The 22,292-nt window shown below is 38.6% G+C and overlaps 1 protein-coding gene across 5 annotated transcripts in view; it reads right to left on the reverse strand.

The window, feature by feature from the left end:
• ccdc14 (coiled-coil domain containing 14) overlaps positions 1 to 22,292 on the reverse strand; it is a 54,567-nt gene that overhangs the window by 2,913 nt on the left and 29,362 nt on the right. For 3 of the 5 annotated variants that reach the window (XM_069935579.1, XM_069935580.1, XM_069935577.1), the window contains exons 8-12: positions 7,459 to 7,945; positions 4,047 to 4,188; positions 3,525 to 3,607; positions 1,610 to 1,828; positions 1,398 to 1,530 (exon numbers count right to left, since the gene is read on the reverse strand). In XM_069935579.1, the coding sequence (XP_069791680.1) occupies positions 1,398 to 1,530; positions 1,610 to 1,828; positions 3,525 to 3,607; positions 4,047 to 4,188; positions 7,459 to 7,945 (1,064 nt within the window). Of the gene's footprint in view, positions 1 to 305; positions 605 to 1,397; positions 1,531 to 1,609; positions 1,829 to 3,524; positions 3,608 to 4,046; positions 4,189 to 7,458; positions 7,946 to 22,292 lie in introns of those variants that run through there. The other 2 variants (XM_069935581.1, XM_069935578.1) reach the window with 2 other exon arrangements.

Below are 22,292 nucleotides of genomic sequence, written 5' to 3' on the forward strand. Positions count from 1 at the left end.
CACTGCTGTCACAGAACCTGCCCGGAAGCCTAAGGTCCCCACTCCGATCCTCAACACTTCCCTACCATCGTCGTTGAACCTGCCTGGGAGCCCCGATCCAATCCACTGTTACCGAACATGCCCGGGGTCCCAAGGTCTCCACTCCTGCCATCACCACCCCGGTCTCATGTCCAACGCTGCCGTCACCACCCCACCCCGATGCGACTGAAAAATCAGTGCACCCCCTCCCCCTATGTTTACCCTAAAGCCCCCCCATTTGATCTGTTCTGATGCCAACTCTGGGGAGAGCAGAGAACTAGGTACATGGAAGAGTAAAGAAGAAAGGGAAAGAGAGAGGGGAGGGAGTTACCTGAAATGAGGACAATTTCCCCATGTGCTGCCTAACCTGCCAACTTCCTCCAGTTGCTCACGATGTTACCAATCTGGCACTAACGGTGCATCAGAGCCCCATATGAGCATGTCAGGTGATATTTTTGTTTCAACTTGTGATGTGCCGCCAAAATTTTTTTGGTTAACTGAGAATTTCGATCAAGTAGTTTTCAGATAATCGGAAATCTTTAACTTTGTAGTACATTTTACATCTGATGCTGAACTTGTTAGCACTCTGAATGTTTGGGAAATACAGGGATCTTCACAGTAACTGCTCGACAAAATGAACATTACAAAGTAAATTCATAAATGAAAAATTACTGTATAGAAATAACACTAAATCATCACCCTTGTCTCTTTCTTTAATGCTTATGCTCTGTGGGCATCATTCCCACAGAATGAAATCAGTATTTCCTTCCACTCCAAAAAAAAGGGAAAGATATGCTCTATCCTAGCCTCAAGTCCTAATTGCCCACACCATTGGAAAAGGAGCACCGCAATCAAACATCCCTGCCAGATCTTAGCTCTGAATGAACAATATAGTTGTAATGGTAGTATTGCATAGGGATTGGAGTTCAGGCCATTGTTTTAATCCATACTAATGATCTAGCCTTGGAGAGGGAGATCAAAATTTCAGAGGACAAAAAAGTAGAACTATGAACAGTGAAGAGGGTGAGGATAAGGATAAATTACAGCAAGATGTAAATAGTCTGGTTGAACAGCTGGCCATGTGAAGTTTAATCAGGAGAAACATCCTTGATGCACTATTAACAATTTTACATTTGTTACTTAATGATCTGTCCCTTTATGATTGCAAATATCATCCAGAAGGAATTATGATACTCTCTCCCACCACCATCTTTCCAAAAAAATATAAAGGCTAAAATTAGAAAGGTCAATATGGTTTGAAATGTTTTAATGTCCTATTTTGACTGCTACAACATTAAGTTTTGTAGAAATCTTTTGCAATTATATAAAGGGCTAAATAAAGAAGTTTCAAAATTACTGGTTGAAGTCCTCTATTTTACCTGGTTAATTCACGCAATCTGCTCACTTCTGCATCACGTTGATGTAGTGTTATTTCCAAGATTTTATTTTCTTTCTCAGAGGCCTCCAGTTTGAGCTGAATCTTTCTCATTTTGGTTAAGGCTTCATCTACTTCTAGAGGACAACCAACAAAAGATTATGTCTTACTTCTGCTAACATTCAGAGAATTCTAAATGAATTATTTCTGACTTACCCATCTTGACTCGAGTTGTGTCCATCTCACACTGTTGTCTACTCTGGAATAGATCCTGTTCCTTCCCCTGCATCTGCCGGAGTAATTGTTTATTCTGTTCTCGTTGACTGCCAATCACATTCAGCAGCTCTTCATTCTTGCTTTGCAAAGACTCAAGCCCTTTCAAAGACTCTCTCAGCTGGGCCTGCAATGTTATATTCATGGACTGCAGAAAGATCACTGTAAGACATGTAAAAACATCCCAAGACAAAGAGGATGAACTTGGCATTCTATTTCTTCTGCTATACAATACCTTTTTGACTACAAAAGAAATTAGAAAATATGAGCCAAGATGAAAAAGTCATCCCGAAGTAAAAGATCAGCCATGATCTTATTGCCAAGCAGAGAAAATCAATAAGCTTAGTGATGTTGATATAAAGCATTAATCACTTATTTGTGGACTTGGGCAACTCGAACAAAAACCAAGTGAAAGAAACTGTGGGGACCGATGGATGATTTTGATTATTATTTTGATATTATCAATTTATTACTGAAATTATAAATTAATACACTAACTTAAACTAACTAAACTGAATCAATAATAATTCATTCCAAACAAAGTTAAATCATGATAAACTACAATTCTTGGAAAAGTACATATTTTCTGGATCCTTCAAATTCCAGGTCAGTAAAATTTTGTCATCGAGCAAATTTGAAATTGTGATATAGCTTCAATGCTTAGTCATGCTAAACATAATTATGCTTCATCAGGAAGAGACTAATTTATAAAAGGTTTTGAATGAACAAGTTTACTGAGAAATTATCACTAAAACTACCATTGATTGACATGCTTTTATTTACAATTACAGGTGCCTCATCTTTTATCCTGGATTCTGAAAAACAGCAACCTCCAAAAACCAGCATTTTCTTTTTCAGTAGATGACATCTGCTCATCAAAGATTGAGTTTGGTGCTAAACATGACCCAATGCAACCCTTGTTCAACTCCCGTGTGTCCTGTCACATTTTGCATCGATAATTCATGGTACTGTATCATTACTTTATAAGTACTCTATCTATTGAACATGACCCTTGCTCAACTCACGTTGGAATATTCCATGTCATTTTAATACTTTATAAGCGCCTCTGAATCGCCGTATACTGACGCCTGTCCAGCGTCACAGTGCTTTCAGTGGCTTGGAGGTGTTTCAATTTTACCCATAATTCTCCATGTAGCTCAAACTGCTGTACCAGTGCCAGCACAGGGGAACCAAGAAGTGGGCTGTTCCCCTGGCGCTGGTACAGCAGTGGGGGTTGAGGAGGAGAGAGACACGGCAGCGTGACTCAGGTGGGCGGGTGAACAGGGAGGGAAGAGATGGTAGCGCGACTCGGGCAAGCGATTGAGGAGAGAGAAGGCAGCACTATTCAGGTTGGCGATGGGGAGAGACAGCAGTGTGATGGGCAGGCAAGGGGGAGATATGGCAGCACGACTTGGGTGGACGAGGGGGGGGGAAGACAGCAGCCCGACTCGGGCGGGAAAGGGGGGAGAGACGGCAACGCGACTCGGGCGGGCAAGGGGGGAGAGATGGCAGCACGACTCAGACGGGTGGATGGCAGTGGGGGGGGGGGGGGGGGGGGGAGAGAGATATGGAAACGTGACTTGGGCAGGCTTAAAGGGACAGCCTTTTTAAAATTATTCAGAAATCCGGAAATTCTGAACAACGGCAGGTGCCCGGTCCCGACAATCCTGGATAAAAGGTTAGGCACTAGTGTCATTATTTTCCAAAGAACCACACATGAAAAGAAAGAAAGGCAATTAGGACACATTAGAAAAAAAAACTAAGATAATTTCCTTTTAAATTTATACATTTATGTGGATTCAGCACAGAGTTTTAGGCTGTACTGAACAGTGCATATTTTATTTTGAAACTTAAATACCTTCAAAATTGCAATCCATGGGTCTAGAATCTTTTTCAGCTTTTTCTCGTTCTCGAAGTTGTTGGTTTATTATTCTTAACCTTCTAAAAAATATATTAAAAAAAAAAATTGGGACCTAATCAGACCAACAATATTTATCAAAACTAAGATATCCTGAATAATGGTGAAAAGTTCTCTGATCAGAGATTTCAAATTGACAAGAACTGGTCATTGTTGAAAATTGTCTTTTAAAATTCTGATGACCCAAAGTTGGTGATGCACTGCAGTCAAAAATAAAGATGATCTTAAAACGTTATCATGGTGTAAATTTGCAGTATGTTCAAATGCTTAGATTCTTTGTCCACACATCTCTGCAAATATGAACATAATTTATAAAGTCCAATAACTAAACATATTTGTAATATGCCTCACAATGAATCTTGAAATGTGATGTCTGTTGCTCAATTCTCCATTTGGCTCCCATTTTGACTTAACTTTAAAGAAAAGTAACATGCAAAACATTTGGAAAAAAAATCTATTGACCTGCGAAGTTGTGCATTCTCACTTCGTAGAGGTTGAAGACTCATAGCTATTTCAGCTTGTACGTCAGTGTTTCCAATTACAGCTGGTAGCAGAGAGATACTATCCTCCAGCTCCATTATCAACTTGAGAACTTTGGCATCATCTACCAACAGAAACAAATAATATTTTACAAATTATTATTTTATTTTACTACCTAATCCCCGATGTTCACTTATGTGTTACGCAATAGATCCTAATTAATTGTTTATCCAAAGGAATAAGATTAATAAATTCAATTTTTAAAAATGTTGCTATCTCTTTGGCTTGTTAAGTATATGCACATAATTTTTAACAATATAAAAAGCACATGTCGAACAGAAGAAATTCCTGTTGCTTTCAACAATACATAAACTCAAGATTGAGAGGTGTGTGAATTGTTTGGGGCAATCTTCAGCCATGGTGTATAATCAGGTCACTCCTTCTATTCGTAAGTGCCTCCCCACACCCAGAAGACTATGCATGATTATTCCTTCCACCCCCAAATCACCATTTGCTATGGTCCTTCATCTCCAAGTCAATCCAAGATGTGTTTTCAGTAGGTCAACGTGCAAGTGACAAGCAACCGTGAGCCCAGCAAGCAGCCACTAACTGCAAGACACAGAGAATTTTAATGCCCTGAAGGAGAGGGTAAATTATAACTACCTCTTCCAGCAAGAGTGTACCAATTATTATTTTCTTGTGACTCCTGATTTTGTGTTAGCTGCAAACATAGCTTTCACCTAGTGCATCAAAAGTGCAGAGAATTCAACTTCCATTTAAGATGGAACACTGCCATTAGAGAACAGCAGCAATCCAGGATCCATACCATCCAGGATATGTTTTGTTCTCACTGCTGCCATCAGGAAAGAAGTAAAGGTGCCACAAGACTCGTACCACCAAGTTCAGGAAAAGTTGCTACCACTCCACCATCAGCCTCCTAAACTACAAACTCAGAGACTCGTTTAAGGACTCTAACTTTGCACATTATTTATTATTGAATATTTATTTTCTGTATTGCAATTTGTTTAGATTTCTTTCTTTGCTTACATTTCTCTCTTTTGTATACATATCTTTTCCTGAGTACAGTTTTATGCATTTCTAATAAGTAGAAATTCTGCCTAGTCCACAGGGTTGTATATGATGTACTTGGACAATAAATCTGAGCTTTGAACTTGCTTTTCTACTTGTTTTTGTAACACCAAATTTGGCAATGTTTATACTTAGTCTTTTTAGTGCAAATTATTAACATAGATTGTAAATAGTTGAGGCACAGGACTGAGCTTTGGGCAACCTGAAAATTGTTCTTTCATTGTTATCGTTTGTTTGTCAGTCTATCTTCTACTGTACATATTCCTGTAAATTATTCCTAGTGGCATGAGTTCTGACCTTGTGCAGTATTTCATTATGTATGTGGACTTTTAAAAAATTGGTAACAGAAATGTTTTCGTTCAAAGGGACCTAGTTGTCCTTTTTATAAAAGTAAGTGAAACATAACATGAACGTGGATCAAGCAAACAGAAAGGAAGACAATAAATGTTTACTCCATTTTTAGGTGCACTCATGCATTCTAGATATTAATATCCATTTTACTACTCAGTATTATCACCATGCATTTTCTTTTTGACATTATATTTAGAGTGAAGCCTTTCTATAATATGAAGAAAAACTACAGTATTTGCCAAAAAATTAGAAATTCATATTATGATCAAGTTTCCCCTGATTCTTAAACTCACGATTTGGATCAAAGCTGCTGCCTTTCTTAAGAATTCAACTCTAACATTTGTTTGATATACAAAGAGTTGTATTCCACACTTTACCCAATTCCCCAATCACCAATTTCTACATTTAGTATTCTGTTGCAGCACTTCATGGAATTAGATTTGTGCTACTTACAAGTTCATTAATTCAGCAAATAATTCTGATACTTAAACTAAAGACATGGTCCACTATAAATTAATACACATTCTCTTTTAATGCAGAGCTATGTCTCACAATATCTTAGACAGTAAATAATCTTGGACAAAAGATTACCAAAATTTAAAAAAAAAAATAGTTTTGTGCTCTTTAGTTAGTTAAAATAATATAATTTTAAGTGTAATTGTGTAAAACTACGTAAATTGGAAGTTAAAAGCATGCTAGAGTCAGGTAGGGTCTATGGAGAGAAAAAAAGTTATCAATTTCAAGTATATAATCTTTCATCAGCATGGTTACAATTTCACATTTCCAGTATGTGTAGCATTTTGTTTCTGTAATTATTTTTGAAAACATCGCTTAAAATATCACAAGTTTAAAAATTTTTTTGACATTTCATGCCGGTTCCCAGTCAATTTTGGATTAGATGTGCCATCTAAAACAATTATAATTATGTAGATAGTTACTTAAAACTTTAGACAATAAATAAAATTTCACTTTGGCAATCAATCACAGCTCGTGATTAAAATTTGTAAAACAAAGCCTGATGCTCTCATATAAAATGAGTTTACAGTAGAATTAGTACAGTAAAACTACTGGTATCCAGAATTTAAGCAACAGCCAGCCTCAAGCAACTGGCAAAAAAAAGAGGAAAATAAATTAAAAAATATTAAAATAAATAAGAATAAAAAAAATCCACAAATTTCAAATTGTTAATATTCTCTGAAGTAACACATAAGCCTTTGTTAAAGATGGGTGCAAATATTCAGCCAGTAGAGTATCTGGGCTGTGCTTTACTCATAGCAGCTACTTGAATAAAGGTTGTGTGAAACAGCAATGGTGTTACCCAGTAGGAAAAGCTGGTTGATGCTGCTTGCCGTTAGGGTGATTCTCTTAAACTGTCTCCTTATCCCTGCTTAGTAGGAGTTGCCCCAGTCAGAGGCTTTATCTGTAAACTTGGGGGGAGCAGGGTTAATTATCTGTAATGTTATTGTTTGTCTTTATGGTGGCTCGTGGAGAGGGAGGAACCTGCAAATGCAGCGACAGTTAAATCGGTTAAATGTTTTCAAAGAATGTGACTGAAAAGAAAGTAAAATGCTTTAAGGTTGATATATTAAATTAAGCAAGGTTTGTTCATTGAAAATACAGTGTAGCATTTTTGTCTTTTAAATGGTTTTATCTTAATGCAGGTATATTCATTAGGCATTATAAGAGCAAGTCTCAAGCAATTGGAAAATACACATATCCAGCATCTACTAATCCCCAGAGGTGCCAGATACCAGGGGTTTTACTGTACATTAATAGGTGGTTGATATTCAGTGTGGACTTGGTGTGGCAAAGAGCCAGTTTCTGCACTGCATTTCTCTGTCTCTACAACTTCACTTGCAACGTGTTGTAGAGACAGAGAAGTGCAGTGCAGAAACACCACCAAGCTGTAGGGCATACTTCCCAAAAAGTTAATGAAAATACTCATTGTGACTACCTTGATCAGAAATCAGGGCCTTAAGTTCACTCAGAAGATACTTGACAGTTTTAACTTTCTTGGCTGTTTTGTCAGGACTTTGTTTCTTTGATCTTGCATATTTGGCAAAATTGATCTGGCTAAAGGCATCCTTTACTGGTGTAGTATCCAGTAAATTGACATGATTTTCTTCAACTGTAGTTCCATCAGTGTGCTTAATGTCTGATTTGTTCATGTCTTGTGATTGCATCTGTGCTTTCCATGGCACATGATATGGCTCTTTCCTTTTTTGCTCTGTTTGGCTTTTGTGGCATTGGATACACTTTGGTTGTTCTTGTTCCTTCCATTGTTGTGGGCCTTGATTATTTACACCCAGTCTTCTACCACAGTCACAAACTAGATGTGCCAAAGAAGGGTCAATAGTAGCTGAATCTGAATATGCTAGAAGTTCATTCTGTCCTTTGCGAGAAACAAGTTGATTGCAAGTGTCACTGGAAATATTCTGCTGCTACAAAAAAAACATTAAAATATGATTTAAAAGACATAGCAAGCTAAGTTTTTAATATAAGAATTATAGTTACAGCTATTTCACATAGAATCCTAGAAAATAGATGAAGAAGTTAGTCATTCACCTCTGAACCTGCATCATCATTCATTATGATCATGGTTGATCATACAATTTCAGTCTATTGCTGCTTTCTCTCCATACCCTTTGATCCCCTAATCACAAGGACACATCCAACTCTCTTTGAATATATCAAATGAACTGGCCTCAATAATTTTCAATGGAAAGTAATTTCACGTTCATAATTCTGAGTCAAGAACATCAGGAACTTTCTAACCTACCAGTCCTGTCAAAATTTTGTATGCTTCAGTAAGATCTGGTCTCATTCTTCTAAATTCCATTAATATGACCTAGAAATTCCCAAAGTGGGTAATGGAAAGAGCCAATGGGGTGATGAGGAAAAAGGGGTTGGACCAAACATTTGTATCTTGGTGACGTGGTCTGGGATATTAGGCTTCAAAATTCCCAGCCGGGAAATGACGGTTGAATGAATCTGCTGGGAGATCTAGCCACAATCCTACTGCAGTGGAGTGGACTGTCGCCATACACTGGTCCACCCTTTCTGATACTACAGCTCCACCACTGCTGCCTGCAGGGCATCAATGGATGCATGCAGGGCCTCGGTGTGGCTGGAAGAGGTGCCGACAGAGGATGGTGCCTCTGCAGATGGATCCCGTCCATTGCACAACTTCCCTGCATAATACTCCTTCCAGATTCCAGAAGGTGAATATCGCATTGATCCAGTTGTAAGTTAACCCTATATTCTTTTCTACTTTCCGGGCCCGAACACACATAGCCCTCTCCAAGTACTCCAGCCCTTTCAGCAGTCTCCCTCGCTACCTTACTAAACACTGGACAGATTAAAGACAGCACAATCCCTTTCAGATAGGGAAGGACAGTGGTAACCAGGTATCCAGTAATCCAGAGCCCTCATGGCTGTGGGTGCCCTCATCTAGTCCAGTAACTAGAGTCCAGTCATTAAGGACCCTAATGACATCCTCAACCATACGCCACTCTGCCTGTGACTGTAAATCCCACTGCAGCAAGGAGGGACCCTCATTGGCCTCAGACAGCTTCATTACTGTATAAATCATCCAGATACCTGCTTCTGATGGGGTACTGCTCACGCCAGTACCAACCACATCCCAGATCTGGAGCAGCCATGTGGCCACAGTTTAAACTGCTGTACATTGACCAGTCTGCACACTAGCTGCGTGCCTTTATTCTCTCTGGCCCAGGTTTCTCCATCAGGGAGCAACACTGCAGCAGCATTTTCCTCCAGACTGCCAAACCCAGCAGTATCTTGAATTGACCACGATACTCTGTCACCTGTACATATGGGGCCCTTCATTTTAGCGTTTTGCCAAAACATTGCCCCCACCCAATTGCCCGGTGGTTTTTCCTTGAACCATTGTCATAGCACCAATCTGTGGTAGGAAAACAAGTTTGAAGGGTTCAAATAGTGACAATCCTCGCTACTTATCAGTATGAAACAGTTTACACACGACACCAATACATAACAGGAGACACATACACAAACCCACATGCAATCCAGTAATGTTCTGATACAAATTTGCGAAACAAAACTGATGTTAATTTGTGGGTTCATACAATCAGTACCTACCACCCATATCTCGACAAGCAGGCACAGCACACCGATTAACAAGGTGATGTGTATTTATTTACAAGTTACAGGGGCAAAATGCAATAGTTGTTTTAAATTTGCAACAGACCTAATACCAAGAAAGAGGTGTGTGTTTGTTGTACGTGTGGTTTGTGGGGGGAGGGAGGGTGCTAGGGATGTGGCCTGGGAGCCAGAGGGGTGGCAGCCCAAAATAGTTTGGGAAACACTGATATAACCCTAGTCCATCCGGTCTTTCTTCATACATCAGTACTGCCGTGACAGGAATCATTTTAGTGAATTTTCACTGCACTCCATCAGTTGCAAGAATGTCCTCCCTCAGATTACGAGAACAAAACTGTACACAATACTCATGATGTGGCCTCACCAGGGCCTGATACAACTATAGTAAGACCTCCCCGTTTCAATATTCAAAACCACTTATAATAAAGGCCAACATGCTATTTGCTTTCTTCACCACCTGCTGTATCTGCATTCCAACCTTCAATGAGGGATGCACTTCCCTTTTTCTGAAAACTCAGGCCCTTATTTATTCTCCTTATATATGACTGTGGGGCCATGTACTGCTCTAACTTAGTCTATCATTTTGCAGAGGACACCATTATCGGATGGATCTCAATGATGAGACAATGTACAAGAGGAAGATAGAGATCTAATGGTATAGTATCGGATAACAATTCATTGTCAACAAAATGAAGGAGTTGGGGCATGGCCATGCTAATGAGATGAGAAGTGTTTTGAAAGTACTCTCCACAAAAAGTATTAAAGACAGTTTAAAAGCTCAAAAACTAAAATTTTATCGTCAAAAATGGATAAAGCAAGTGTTACGAACCCTGAGGACCCCAAAACCCAGCAGCAAATAGATATTTCCCAAGACAAATGATTACTTAAACAAAAGTTGCTTTTAATTATCTTTAAACATGAAAACAGAATCACATTTTAACTTATCACTATTGACTTAACTAACCTAACTTAACCCCCTTCTAATTCTAAGCGCACGTGTATTTAAGTTCAGAAAAGTTCTTTGATTCACAGTTCAATCCCACTTCTCATTCCTCCAAGTTCACTGGTTGCAGGCAATTCTTATACTGTGCACAGAATTTAATATTGATGGAACTTCACCAGGTGTTGGTACTTCAAAGATTAATGGTTACCGTTCTTGTCGGTTTTCAGAGAGATTTGTTGTTCACTGGACACCCACAGCTGATTCTTTGTAACCAGCCATATCAGTGTCTTGCCAAAGAAACTTGCCCCATCAATGTTTTCCAGGTCACCACAGAGTTCCTTCTTGTTTCCCTTATTTCAAGTGAAACATTAGGCAGCCAGTCCTCTCCTCTTGTATGAACCACAAGGGCTTTGACCAAGCTGAACTAAGCACTCACAACCCATCTTCCAAATGGGGTTTTCCCCACACGGTTTCCAGCTTGTTCTGTTCCAGTCCCAACTGCTGCTGCTGACTGTAGGACTGCAGAACTGAATTCTCTCTCTCTCTGAGAAAAAAGCTTGTTTTCCTCTCTCTGCTTGCAAAACCACATGACCCTCTTAGAACAGCAAGTTCCACTCCAGACAGCCTGCGGCTCCAAAGAGTTCTTTCATCTGTTGCCTTTTTGTAAGCAACAATCCACTAGTGAAGTCTCTTGGGCACTCTCCAAAGCTTTTGCAAAGGCTCTTGGAGCTGGCTTGTCTAGCGTGAGCAAAGCTCCAGTATTTTAAATAAGATCTGTTTTAAAGTGTTTGTATGTGACCTACACTAAAAAACCTGCCCCAATTTATCTCCCAAAAACATATCTATAATCTGTCACACAAGTACTAAACAACCTAGGCAACCAAGAACAAAAACTGAAGAAGAGACAGCTCAGATAGGAACCAAGAGTGGAAGCCCAATGAGGAGTGTCTCAGCAGAGGCCTTGGGACCAGCTGAAGCCAGCAGAGCTGGGGAGTCAGGCTAGGATATAGCCTCCATCCTGAACATGTTGGAAACTTTATGCAGTTCTTTTATGAGAATGGAATTGGCGATGAGAGATATATCAGAGAAGGTCATAGAAATTAAAGAAGTTGTGAATGAATGAATCATTGAGAGGCTGAGCTGAACAAAAAAAAAAAGACAGGTTGAAGAGACTGGAAGAAAAAGCAAAAATATGGGACACAGAAAAGAAAGGACTGATTGTCAAGATCAACCACATGGAAAATTTTAGCTGACGTAACAATGTAAGAATCATTAGACTGAGAGAAAGAATAGATGGAAAAGACGCAGTGAGTTTCTTTGAAATATGGATCCCCCCAAATGCTGGGACAAAATAAATTAAATGCAAAGCTGAAAATTGAAAAGGTTCACTGGACTTTCGGACCCAGAAGAACCTGTGAACAGTGACCAGGACCAGTCCTGATAATACTTTTAAGTTACCGGGAAAGAGATGCGATATTGGAAGCAGCATATGAATATTCAAAAAATAATAATAGCCTATTAGTGCTGGACAATGTAAAAGTAATGTTTTTACAGAACTTCAGCCCTGCCTTGGTCAAACAAAGAAAAGAATTTGACAAGGTAAAGAGACAACTGCGATCTAAAAACTTTAACACTGAGAGTGGAAGTCTCAGAAGGTAATTTCAATATTCAAGAATAAAGAAGTGGAAGAATTTTTAAGAAAGTTATGAAAAGATTAAAGATTAAAGGGCTGAAAAGACCATTTCAAAACGGGACTAACTGAAAGACGTATCTTTATTTATACTAATAGTACTAAGCTTTCTCAGCTTTTCACTGTTAAAAGAAAAAAACTATTGGTTTGTGGCGGCCCACAATTGCAGAGATCAGGCTGGCACATTGCGCGGCAGCAGACTCAGACAGAGATCACTAAAGCGACTCCCAGGACAACGAACCAGCGGGGGTAGAAGCTGGGGCAGCATCAGTATAAAAGCAGCCTTTCCAGTCCTAATAAAGGAGTGAGCTTAACCTTCCACACTGTGTGTGTGTGTGTGTGTGTGTGTGTGTGTGTGTTTCTTTGTAGCGGTCGGCTACAGTTTTATATGGAGAGCTCTGAAAAGACAGACAAGTGGTAAGGAAAGCAGCAAGGTGGGAACTCCAACTTGGGGGGGGGGGGGTGGGGTGGTGCCAGGAGTGGAGTGATTTTAAAAGATGGCGCCAAAGGGAGGGTTCCTTCTTCTTCAGAAGAAGAAAAGAACTCGCAGGCTTCCAAGTACTATTGTCAATGTCACCATCAGAGCTAGGAATGTGTGTGTGTTTTTCTTAAAGGGGAAATGTATGTGTTGGAAATATATTTTAATAGGGAAATGTTACAACAGTATTTAGAAAATTGGGAAGATATTATTTTGTTATACAATATTAGTGTGAAGAATGGTATGGATAAAACACTAAAGTTTATTAGTCTTAATATTAATGGGATAAACAGAGTGGTGAAGAGGAAGAGAGTCTTGGCATACTTAAGGAAATTAAAAGTGGATATAATCCTTTTTCAGGAAACATATCTTACCAAATTGGAACATGATAAATTAAAAAGAGAATGGATGGGACAAATAATATTGTCTTCCTTTGGTTCAAAGACAAGAGGGGTGGCTATTCTAATTAATAAAAATACACCAGTGTTAATAGAAGATACCTCAATTGATCGAGCCAGAAGGTATGTAATGGCACACAGTAAAATTTATGGAGAAGCATGGACATTATGATAATGAAGCCTTTATGAGGGACATCTTCTTAAACACAGCAGAGGAATACAAAATATATTACTTGGAAGCGACTTTAAATTTTGCTTGGACCCAATACTAGATAAATTGGCAAGAACAATAACAAGGGCGAAAGCAGCAAAAACAAAAATTTCATATATGAAAGATCTAAATCTTATTGATGTATGGAGGCAATTAAATCCCAGAGAGAGAGAGAGAGAGAGAGAGAGAGAGAGAGAGAGAGAGAGAGAGAGAGAGAGAGAGAGAGAGAGTTTTCTTTTTATTCAAGGTTGCATGACTCACATACAAGGATTTGTCTGCCCAGTTTAAGTAGTAGAGGGATAAAAACAATAACTATCAGACCATTTTCCATTGATGTTAACTATATCAACAACAGAAAGGCAAGAGAAAGGACACATATGGCATCTCAATACTACTGTAAAGAGACAGACAGGAATATTTTGTGAAACAAATCTGCCATCTACAAATAATAGTTTTCTGATATGGGACATGCTTAAAGCATTTTTAAGAGGGCAAATTATATCTTATACAAAAAATCTTAAGAGGAAACATATGGCAGAAGTAAACAGGTTGGAGAAAGATATTAAAGAATTAGAAAAAAAATCAAAGAACAAGACTACAAGAAGAATGAAAAGCTAAGATAATAATACAATACAAACATATAGGACAGAAAAAAAACTATATTAAAAACTAAACAATACCATGAGTTGGGTGATCAAATGCACAAAGTTTTAACTTGGCAGATTAAAACAGAGGAGTCATCAAGAATGAAGAATGCTATAAAAACAGAAAAGGACACTCTGGTATATAAGCAAAAAGAAATGACACTTTTAGACAATATCACACAAAACTATACAAAACAGAATTACTACGAGATGGGAATGAAATGGAAGAATTTTTGCTGAATATCGAACTTCCATGGCTGGAAGAAAGAGAAAGGATAGAATTAGGTACTCCCTTCACAAGGGAAGTAATTGAAAAGGCCCTAGGCACCCTTCAGGCTAATAAATCACCAGGAGAGGATGAATTTCCACCTGGATTTTATAGACAATTCAAAGAATTATTAATGCCCCTTTTAATGGATGTCCTGGATCCCTCCCGGAATCATTCTCAACCGTGATTAATACAGTGTTAACAAAAAAAAGAATAGGGACCCACAAAAAAACTTTGTCATACAGACCAATATCCTTGTTAAATGCTAATTATGAAATACTAACAAAAGCATTGGCTAATAGATTTGTACAATACTTGCCAAAACTGATACATACAGACCAAGCAGGATTTGATAAAGGAAGGTATTCCTCAAATAGTCTAGGAAGATTATTTAATATACACATGGCTAAATCTGAATGAAATCCAAGTATTACAGTCTCCATAGAAGCTGAAAAAACATTTGACCTTTTGGAATGCCCCTTTTTATTTAAAACACGGGAAAAATTTGGTGTAGGCAGAACATTTATAAATTGGATAAAAACTTTATACCATAAACCACAAGCTAAAATAATAACAACTATTTAATGTCGGCTGTATTCCCCTTGAGTATATCGAGTATTTAAGCATGCCTCTTGTCCCCAGCACTTTTTATTTTAGTGGCTGATCCACTGGCAGAGATAATAAGAAAGGATCCAGATATAAAAGGTTTCAATGTTGGGCAAGAAGAACACAAAATCAGTCTATTGGCTGATTATGTGCTATTGTACCTATCTGAATGGGCTAAATATTTTGAAAAATTACAAGTAACACTAGAAAAATATGGAAGAATATCAGGCTACAAAATAAATATGGATAAAAGTGAGATAATGCCATTAACAAATTTTGAATTTGAAAGATACCAAAAAGGAAAAAAATTTAAATGTAAGATGGATTGAACAAAATATCTTGGAATAGCAAATGACAATAACTTGCAAAATATGTACAAACTAAATTATGTTCCTCTTCTTGATAAGATAGAAGAGACCTACAGAAATGGAGAGACTTGCTGACTACTTTGGGTTAACTGCGTCAAAACTTTCTTTAACCTACTAAACAACCATGTTAGACAGTTCCTATGAAATAATAAGTATGAAGAATTCCATTTGAAAAACTGACATGGGACTACAGGCTGGGATGACTTAAAGACTTCCAGATTTAACAAAAAAAATTACTTAACTGCACAGGCTAGATTTCTCATAGCTTTCTTCACTGAAGACAACCCTGTCTTGGGTTCAAATGGGAATGTACTCAATGAAGGAGGGGGAATCAAAGGACTATATAAATGGAGTTTCAAATCATTAAAGAAAAAGAAGATAACCCCTTTCTAATACATATGATTTGAATGTGGCAAGAAATTAATGAATGTTTTGGAAAAAAAGTAGGGTTATCAATAAAAACGGATTGTGTAAAGTGTTCATGGGCAATATAATATTTAATTCATGGTACAACAAAGGTATATGATATTTTAAGAACTATTACACAGAGAGAACTCATGTCCTTTGAACAATTAAAACACAACTACGGAGTGGCTAATAGAACCTTCTGTTTCCTCCAGATTAGATGGTTCTTAAGAGAAAGATGGGGACCAAAGTTGACTCCACCTGAAATTAGTGAAACTGAACGAACGGTCTGGATGGGGAGTATATCCAAATTTATAACAAAAATATACTATGCTCTCCAGAATGAAAGTGCAAAACCAAAGTTGCTGAGGTCAAGGGAAAGATGGGAGTCAGACTTGGGTGTGGTGATTTCAGAAAGAAGTTGGTCAGATAGGTGTAAGGACAGCATGACATCAATTTTAAATGCAAGATGTGGACTGGTTCAGCATAAGTTTTTTGCACTAATTATATCTTACCCAACAAAAGTTGCACAGCTCAAAAGCTGAAATTTCAGAGACATGTTTCAGATGTGGAACTAAGACAGGAACTTTTTTACATGCCACGTGGTCATGCGTGAAAGTAAGGCCATTTTGGCAAGAAATTGCAGAAAAATTAACCAGGATAAAAGGCAACCTGGAGCTATATTTATTAGGTAATTTCATGGAAATAAGTGATACATTGACCAAATATCAAATCTCATTTATAATAATAACTTTGTCGGTAGCAAAAAAATGTATCGCGATCACTTGGAAGTTCGACTCCCCTCTACTTATGTCATGATGGACTGCGGAAATGAACAGGTGTATACCTATGAAAAAAAAATTACATACAACTCAATAAATATGACACCTTTGTAAAGGTCTGGCATACCTGGACCACATAGGGGCCCAGATATAGTAATAAAAAGGAACAAAAAAAGGGAATAAAAGTAACTTATTATATATAAAAAATGTAGTTTTCCTAACTGTACTCTATAAACTTAAAATATATGTAAGCTCTGATGGTGAATGGATTTGCACATATGGAAGGAGGGAAGGGAGGGATTGTTTTGTTTTTGATTGTTGTGTTTATGAGAAAGAGTTTAATATATTAAATATTTAAAATGTTAATATGTATATTTAAAAAAATAACAAAAATAAAATATTCAAAAAAATTGGAATATTATGGGAAAGTTTCAGGTCATAAAATAAATTGCGATAAGTGTAAAGCCTATTACAAGAGGAGATTATAATCAGTGTCAAAGAGATACTCTATTTAAATGGCTGGCAAATGGATAAAATACTAAGGGAAAGGTACAGATAATAACTTTAAAAATTTGTATAAACTGAATTATTTACCTTTAATTAAAAAGTTTGAAGAAGATTTAACTAGACAGCCTTACTTGTAACACTGGTGGGAAGAGTCAACTGTATCAAAATGAACATATTTCCAAGAGTACAATCTCATTCAATCATTGCCCATACCACTATCTCAGAGGTTCTTTGAAGAGTTAAATAAATGTCAGAAAATTCTTTTGGAAAGGTAAGATGTTGAGGGTCTCTATAAAAAAAATTAACCTGGAAATATGAATTGGGAGGTTTACGACTCCTTAATTTTAAAAATTACGATCGAGCGGCACAGATGAGATTTCTTTTTTGAAGAAGGAGATAAAAGTGCATGGGTGAAAATAGAAGTGGATAAAATAGGGGAGAGAATAGCGGAGGATTTTATATATAAATTGGATGTGAAATTAATAACTTGTGAGAGATAAATCCCTTTGTTAAAAATTTAATAAATATTTGGTATAAAATAAATAGAGATATTGAAACAAGGGGAGGCTTATCTCCTAAAACTCCTCTAACTCAAAACAGGCTTATATTTTTGAAATCTGGTCCCATAAAGGGATCGGGTACATTGAAGATTGTTTTTTTTTTAAATAATTTATTTATCAGAAAACAAAGTGATAACCACAATTATATAACTGAAATGTTAAAAAATTGAAAAAATCATCATGGTTACAGAAAAATAAACTTAAAAACTACAGAAAATCCTAAAAGAAATCCTAAAAGAAATCCCCAAACGTCCCCTCCCCACCAAACATGACCCCCTCCTATCCTAACTCTAACCCCCCCCCCACTCCCCGAGTAAAAAAAGAAATAGCTAAAGAGAACAAGTAGATAAGGAAAATAAAATCATTCATTTACTATAGGATAAGGAGATGCAGCAGCACTCAAGACCAGTCTTAAATTTTCAAATGAAATTGGTCCAAATATGGGCTCCAAATACCTAATATTTGTCCCTTAAATTATGTTGTCTTCTCCATTGGTATACATGACCTCATTTCCAAATGCCATCTTTGTAACTTAAGCTCAGTATATTGAAGATTGTTATGAGCAGGGACAAATGATGTCATTTAAACAATTAAAAAAAATATGGAATTCCTAATGACACAATCTTCTGCTACTTTCATATAAGAGCATATCTTAGGGATAAATTGGACCCAACAATGTTTTTAACCAAATTGTAGTGATTTAGAGACGCTAATTCGAAAGCAAAATACAAAGAAATTTACTCCAGCAATGTATCTCTTACTTCAAATGGGAACCCTCAAGCAGAGGTTCACAAGTCCAGGCAAACATGGAAATCAGACTTAAATATAAGAATTGATGAACAAATCTGGTCTGAATTATATTGGGATAGTATGACTAATACGATCATCGTAAGATAATAGATTAGTACAATAGAATTTTAAAAATTAATTGTATTTCACACCACAGAATTTAAACAAATTATATTCCAACTTTTCAGATCGATGTTTTAGATGTGGTGAGGAGGTAGGAACTTTTTTTACATTCATTCTGGTTATGTTCTAAAGTAAGACTTTTTTGAGTAGCTTTAGAATTTTGTTTTAACCCAGATTATAGGAAATCAATTTCCACAAAACCCAGAATTATTTTTATTAGGGAATATTACAGAGATAAGACCCAAATTGAAACTGTCCAAAATCAATTTGTTTAAACTGTGCTGGCAGTGACCAGAAAATGTATAGCTTGTTGCATGGAAGTCTGATCCACAGTTAGGTATGGCACGTTGGAACACAGAGATACATAGTTGTATTCCCCTGGAGATTACTTACATCTTAAGAAATAGTATGACATATTTTTACAAATTTGGCAACCATATTTAGAAAATTCAGGCATAAATCAAGATGAGTTCTTCCCAACCCTCAAGACTAGCATTGATCTTCTCCAAAAAAAATGAAATAGAATATGTGATATGTGGAGTGTGTGTCACTTTTCAGCAATCCAATTAGTTTTCTTTCTTTGCTATCTTATCTTTTACTTGCTTTTCTATACTTTCATTTATTCATTTCTTTTTTTCCTTGGGATCCTTTTGGGGGGTGGGGGTTGGGGGGCATTGGGTTAATACCATCATGAAGTAAATGTACTTTTGTACCTGTGTTTTTAACTTTGTAATTGACTCCATGTTTGATATTTAAATAAAATATTGTAGCGTGTTGTGAGTGAGTGCAGCAAAGAGACTGAGACCACAGGCAGTGAGCTCTGGTATCATAACTACTTTATTTTGAATTCCGTTCAGCACCCTTTAAGCCTGATCTTAGTCCTGGCACTTGCATCTCGGTGACCCAATCACGTACACGACCTTCCAGTCTGGTCTGGGACAGACGGTCCCACGGCACCATCCTTGACGCGGCTGCCCCGCCAACCACACATGACAAGTGGGGCTGGTTCTCGGCTACAAGCATATGTGTCACCACATAAACCCACCCCCAGCATCGTACTATGGGCCTCCTCTGTCCATTCAAGCTTCTTCGACTAGCCAAGCATCAACATGAAGAGAGGGCACATAATCCTGGCTGCCACAGGGATGAACCTGTTGTAGAAATTCGCCATGTCCACGAATTCTTGAAGGCCCCTCTGTGTTGTCGGTATGGCGAACTGGCGGATTACATTAATTTTGTCTGGTGGTGCCGGCTGGGGTAATTTTGTGGCCCAGAAAGTCCATTTCCGTGAGGCCAAACTGGCACTTCTCTGGGTTAGCGGTGAGGCAGAACTGTGTGAGGCAAATGAACAGCTGGCGGAGGTGCGTCATATGCTCTTCAGGCAAGCTGCTGGCTACCAGTATGTCGTCGAGGTAGATGAAGAGGAAAGGCAAGTCTCTGCCGACCATGTCCATGAGGCACTGAAAGGCTGCACTGCATTTTTTAAACCAAACGGCATGCATAGGAACTTGAACAGACTGAATGGGGTGATGATCACAGTCTTTTGGCCATCATCTGGGTGTACGGGGATTAGGTCAACTTTGGAAAAAAGCTTTGTGCCGTGGAGATTCGCTGAAAAATCCTGGATATAGGGTAATTGGGAGGCGGTCTGGTGTGGTTGTGTCATTGAGATGTCTGTAATCGCCGCAGGGCCTCCAGCTGCCATTGAACTTAGGCACCAAATGGAGGGGCGAGGCCCATGGGCTATTGGAACTACAGACAATACCTAGCTCCTCCATGCACCCAAATGCCAAAGCTTCAGATGGCAGCCCGAAGAGAAGGACCGTGGGGTCTCGTGTGCGTCTTGAGGCCTTTAGGGGGTATGATGCTAATATTTGCCTTGGTGTGCACGAAGAACTTGCGGCCGGAGATGTTGTCCCAGACGTGGAGAAGGCTATTTGGTTGGCCGGCCGCCACAGCAACTAATGGTGGCTGGCCACATCTATGCTCCCCCAACGTTGGTGATAGAAACACCATTTGGGATCAGACCTCTTCATCCTCTGGCAGGGTGGGGCCTGCTCACATGGTGGACTAGACTTGGGTGTTGTCCTAGGTGGTGGCCACAGACACAGTTGACAGAGTCTATGATTTGGCATTTTGAATGGTAGAGGATATCTGCACACGCCACAACCTTGCGTGGGTTGCTGAAGTCTGCGTCGGCCAAAAGGAGTCTGATGTCCTTGGACATCAACTCAAGGAACACCTGCTCTAACATGAGGTAGGGCTTGTGCCCTTCCACCAGCATAAGCATCTCGTCCATGAGGGCAGAGGCGGTCCTATCACCTAGGATGCCAAGTGCAAGAGCCTGGCTGCTTGCTCACGTCATGAGAGACTGTACATACTAATGAGGAGGCTTTTCAGAGCCATCTATTTACCTTCCTCCAGCTGAACCTGAATGAGGTCATCGACTCATGAGGCAGCATCGTGGTCGAGCGAGCTGATGATGTAGGAGTATCTCGTCAAATGAGAGGTTATCTGTTTGATCTGGAACTGGGCCTCCGCTTAGCCATACCAAGTTCGTGGCCTGTTCGTCCAGAAAATCGGCAGCTTCAATGCGACAATACCTACAGCTGCTTGTTCCATTCTGTCAAGTCTTCAGGATGTGGAGACTCGTCGGGGTCACCAATGTCATGAGCGAGCACAGAAAAAGACTGAGACAACAGGTGGTATCACAATTGCTTTATTTTGAATTCCATGCTACAGCCTTTAAGGCCGATCTCAGTCCCACCCCTATCATCCTGGTGCTTGTGTCCCGATGACGCAAGTGCAGACACAACCTTTCGCTCTGGACTGGAAGAGACGGTCCCATGACACCATCCTTGCTGCGGCTGTCCCACCAACTACACCTGACAAGTGGGGCTGGTTCGACGCTACAAGCATGTGCACCACCACAATATTAAAAATATGGCTGTGACAAAAGAGTGAGTGTGTGTAGTAAGAGCAGCTGCCAGCCAGCCTCACTGACTTAGTGAGTGACTCTGCTCAGCACTCCCAGCTCTGTTCGGCTTCGCTCCTAATTATTGTGCTGGAGATTGGAAGAGAAGGCACTTGGAAATATTCTCTTCCAACTCAGCAGACCATAGTAGCCAGCAAATGCATCCCTTTCATCCCACCAGTCTCTCACATGCACAGGTGTCCACAAATCAGAACATGGTGAGCACCCCAACTTCAAAATAAGTTGTGGCTACTTTAAAATGAAAATCACTGCAACTACAAATAGATTAATAATACATTACAATAATTTAACTCCTCTGAAAAATAATTTTATTCTTGAAAACATCAGTCTAGAATTTCAATGAACTAGAAATTTTAGCTAGAAAATGGCAACAACGTTAAGTCATGCAGCAACATTTAGGGTGGAATGGGAAGACCCTGGTCTCTTCAAATTTCAGAAGAACAACTTTCTAACTCTTACATCAGGCCAATTAATTTATTACAGAAAGCATGTTAGTTCCAACTTATCATTAGATAAGTCATTTTTGGAGGCAATTATCCAATTTGTTTCACCTTTAACAACAATGTTCATTTGTTTATTTTTTTTTAAAAATGGACACTCCACTATCTGGATGAGTACTGTGCAAGCTGTACACATTCAATACCACACAGAATAAAGCACCCTACTTGATTGACACCCCATTTACCATACTAATTTCCTTCAACATGCACTGCAGTAACTCAAAAATCAACCACCGATAGATAAAAAAGTTAGAGATGAAAAGAAAACAATGACTATTCTACCAATAGCCACACTTTAAAATTAATTAAAAAATTAATTCTTTTTCAAGTAGACTATAATTGGTAAGAGCAAAACAAGCTACTGGTACAAAAAATGAC

The sequence above is a fragment of the Narcine bancroftii genome, chromosome 4 (assembly GCF_036971445.1).
Source record: "Narcine bancroftii isolate sNarBan1 chromosome 4, sNarBan1.hap1, whole genome shotgun sequence".
NCBI lineage: Eukaryota > Metazoa > Chordata > Chondrichthyes > Torpediniformes > Narcinidae > Narcine > Narcine bancroftii.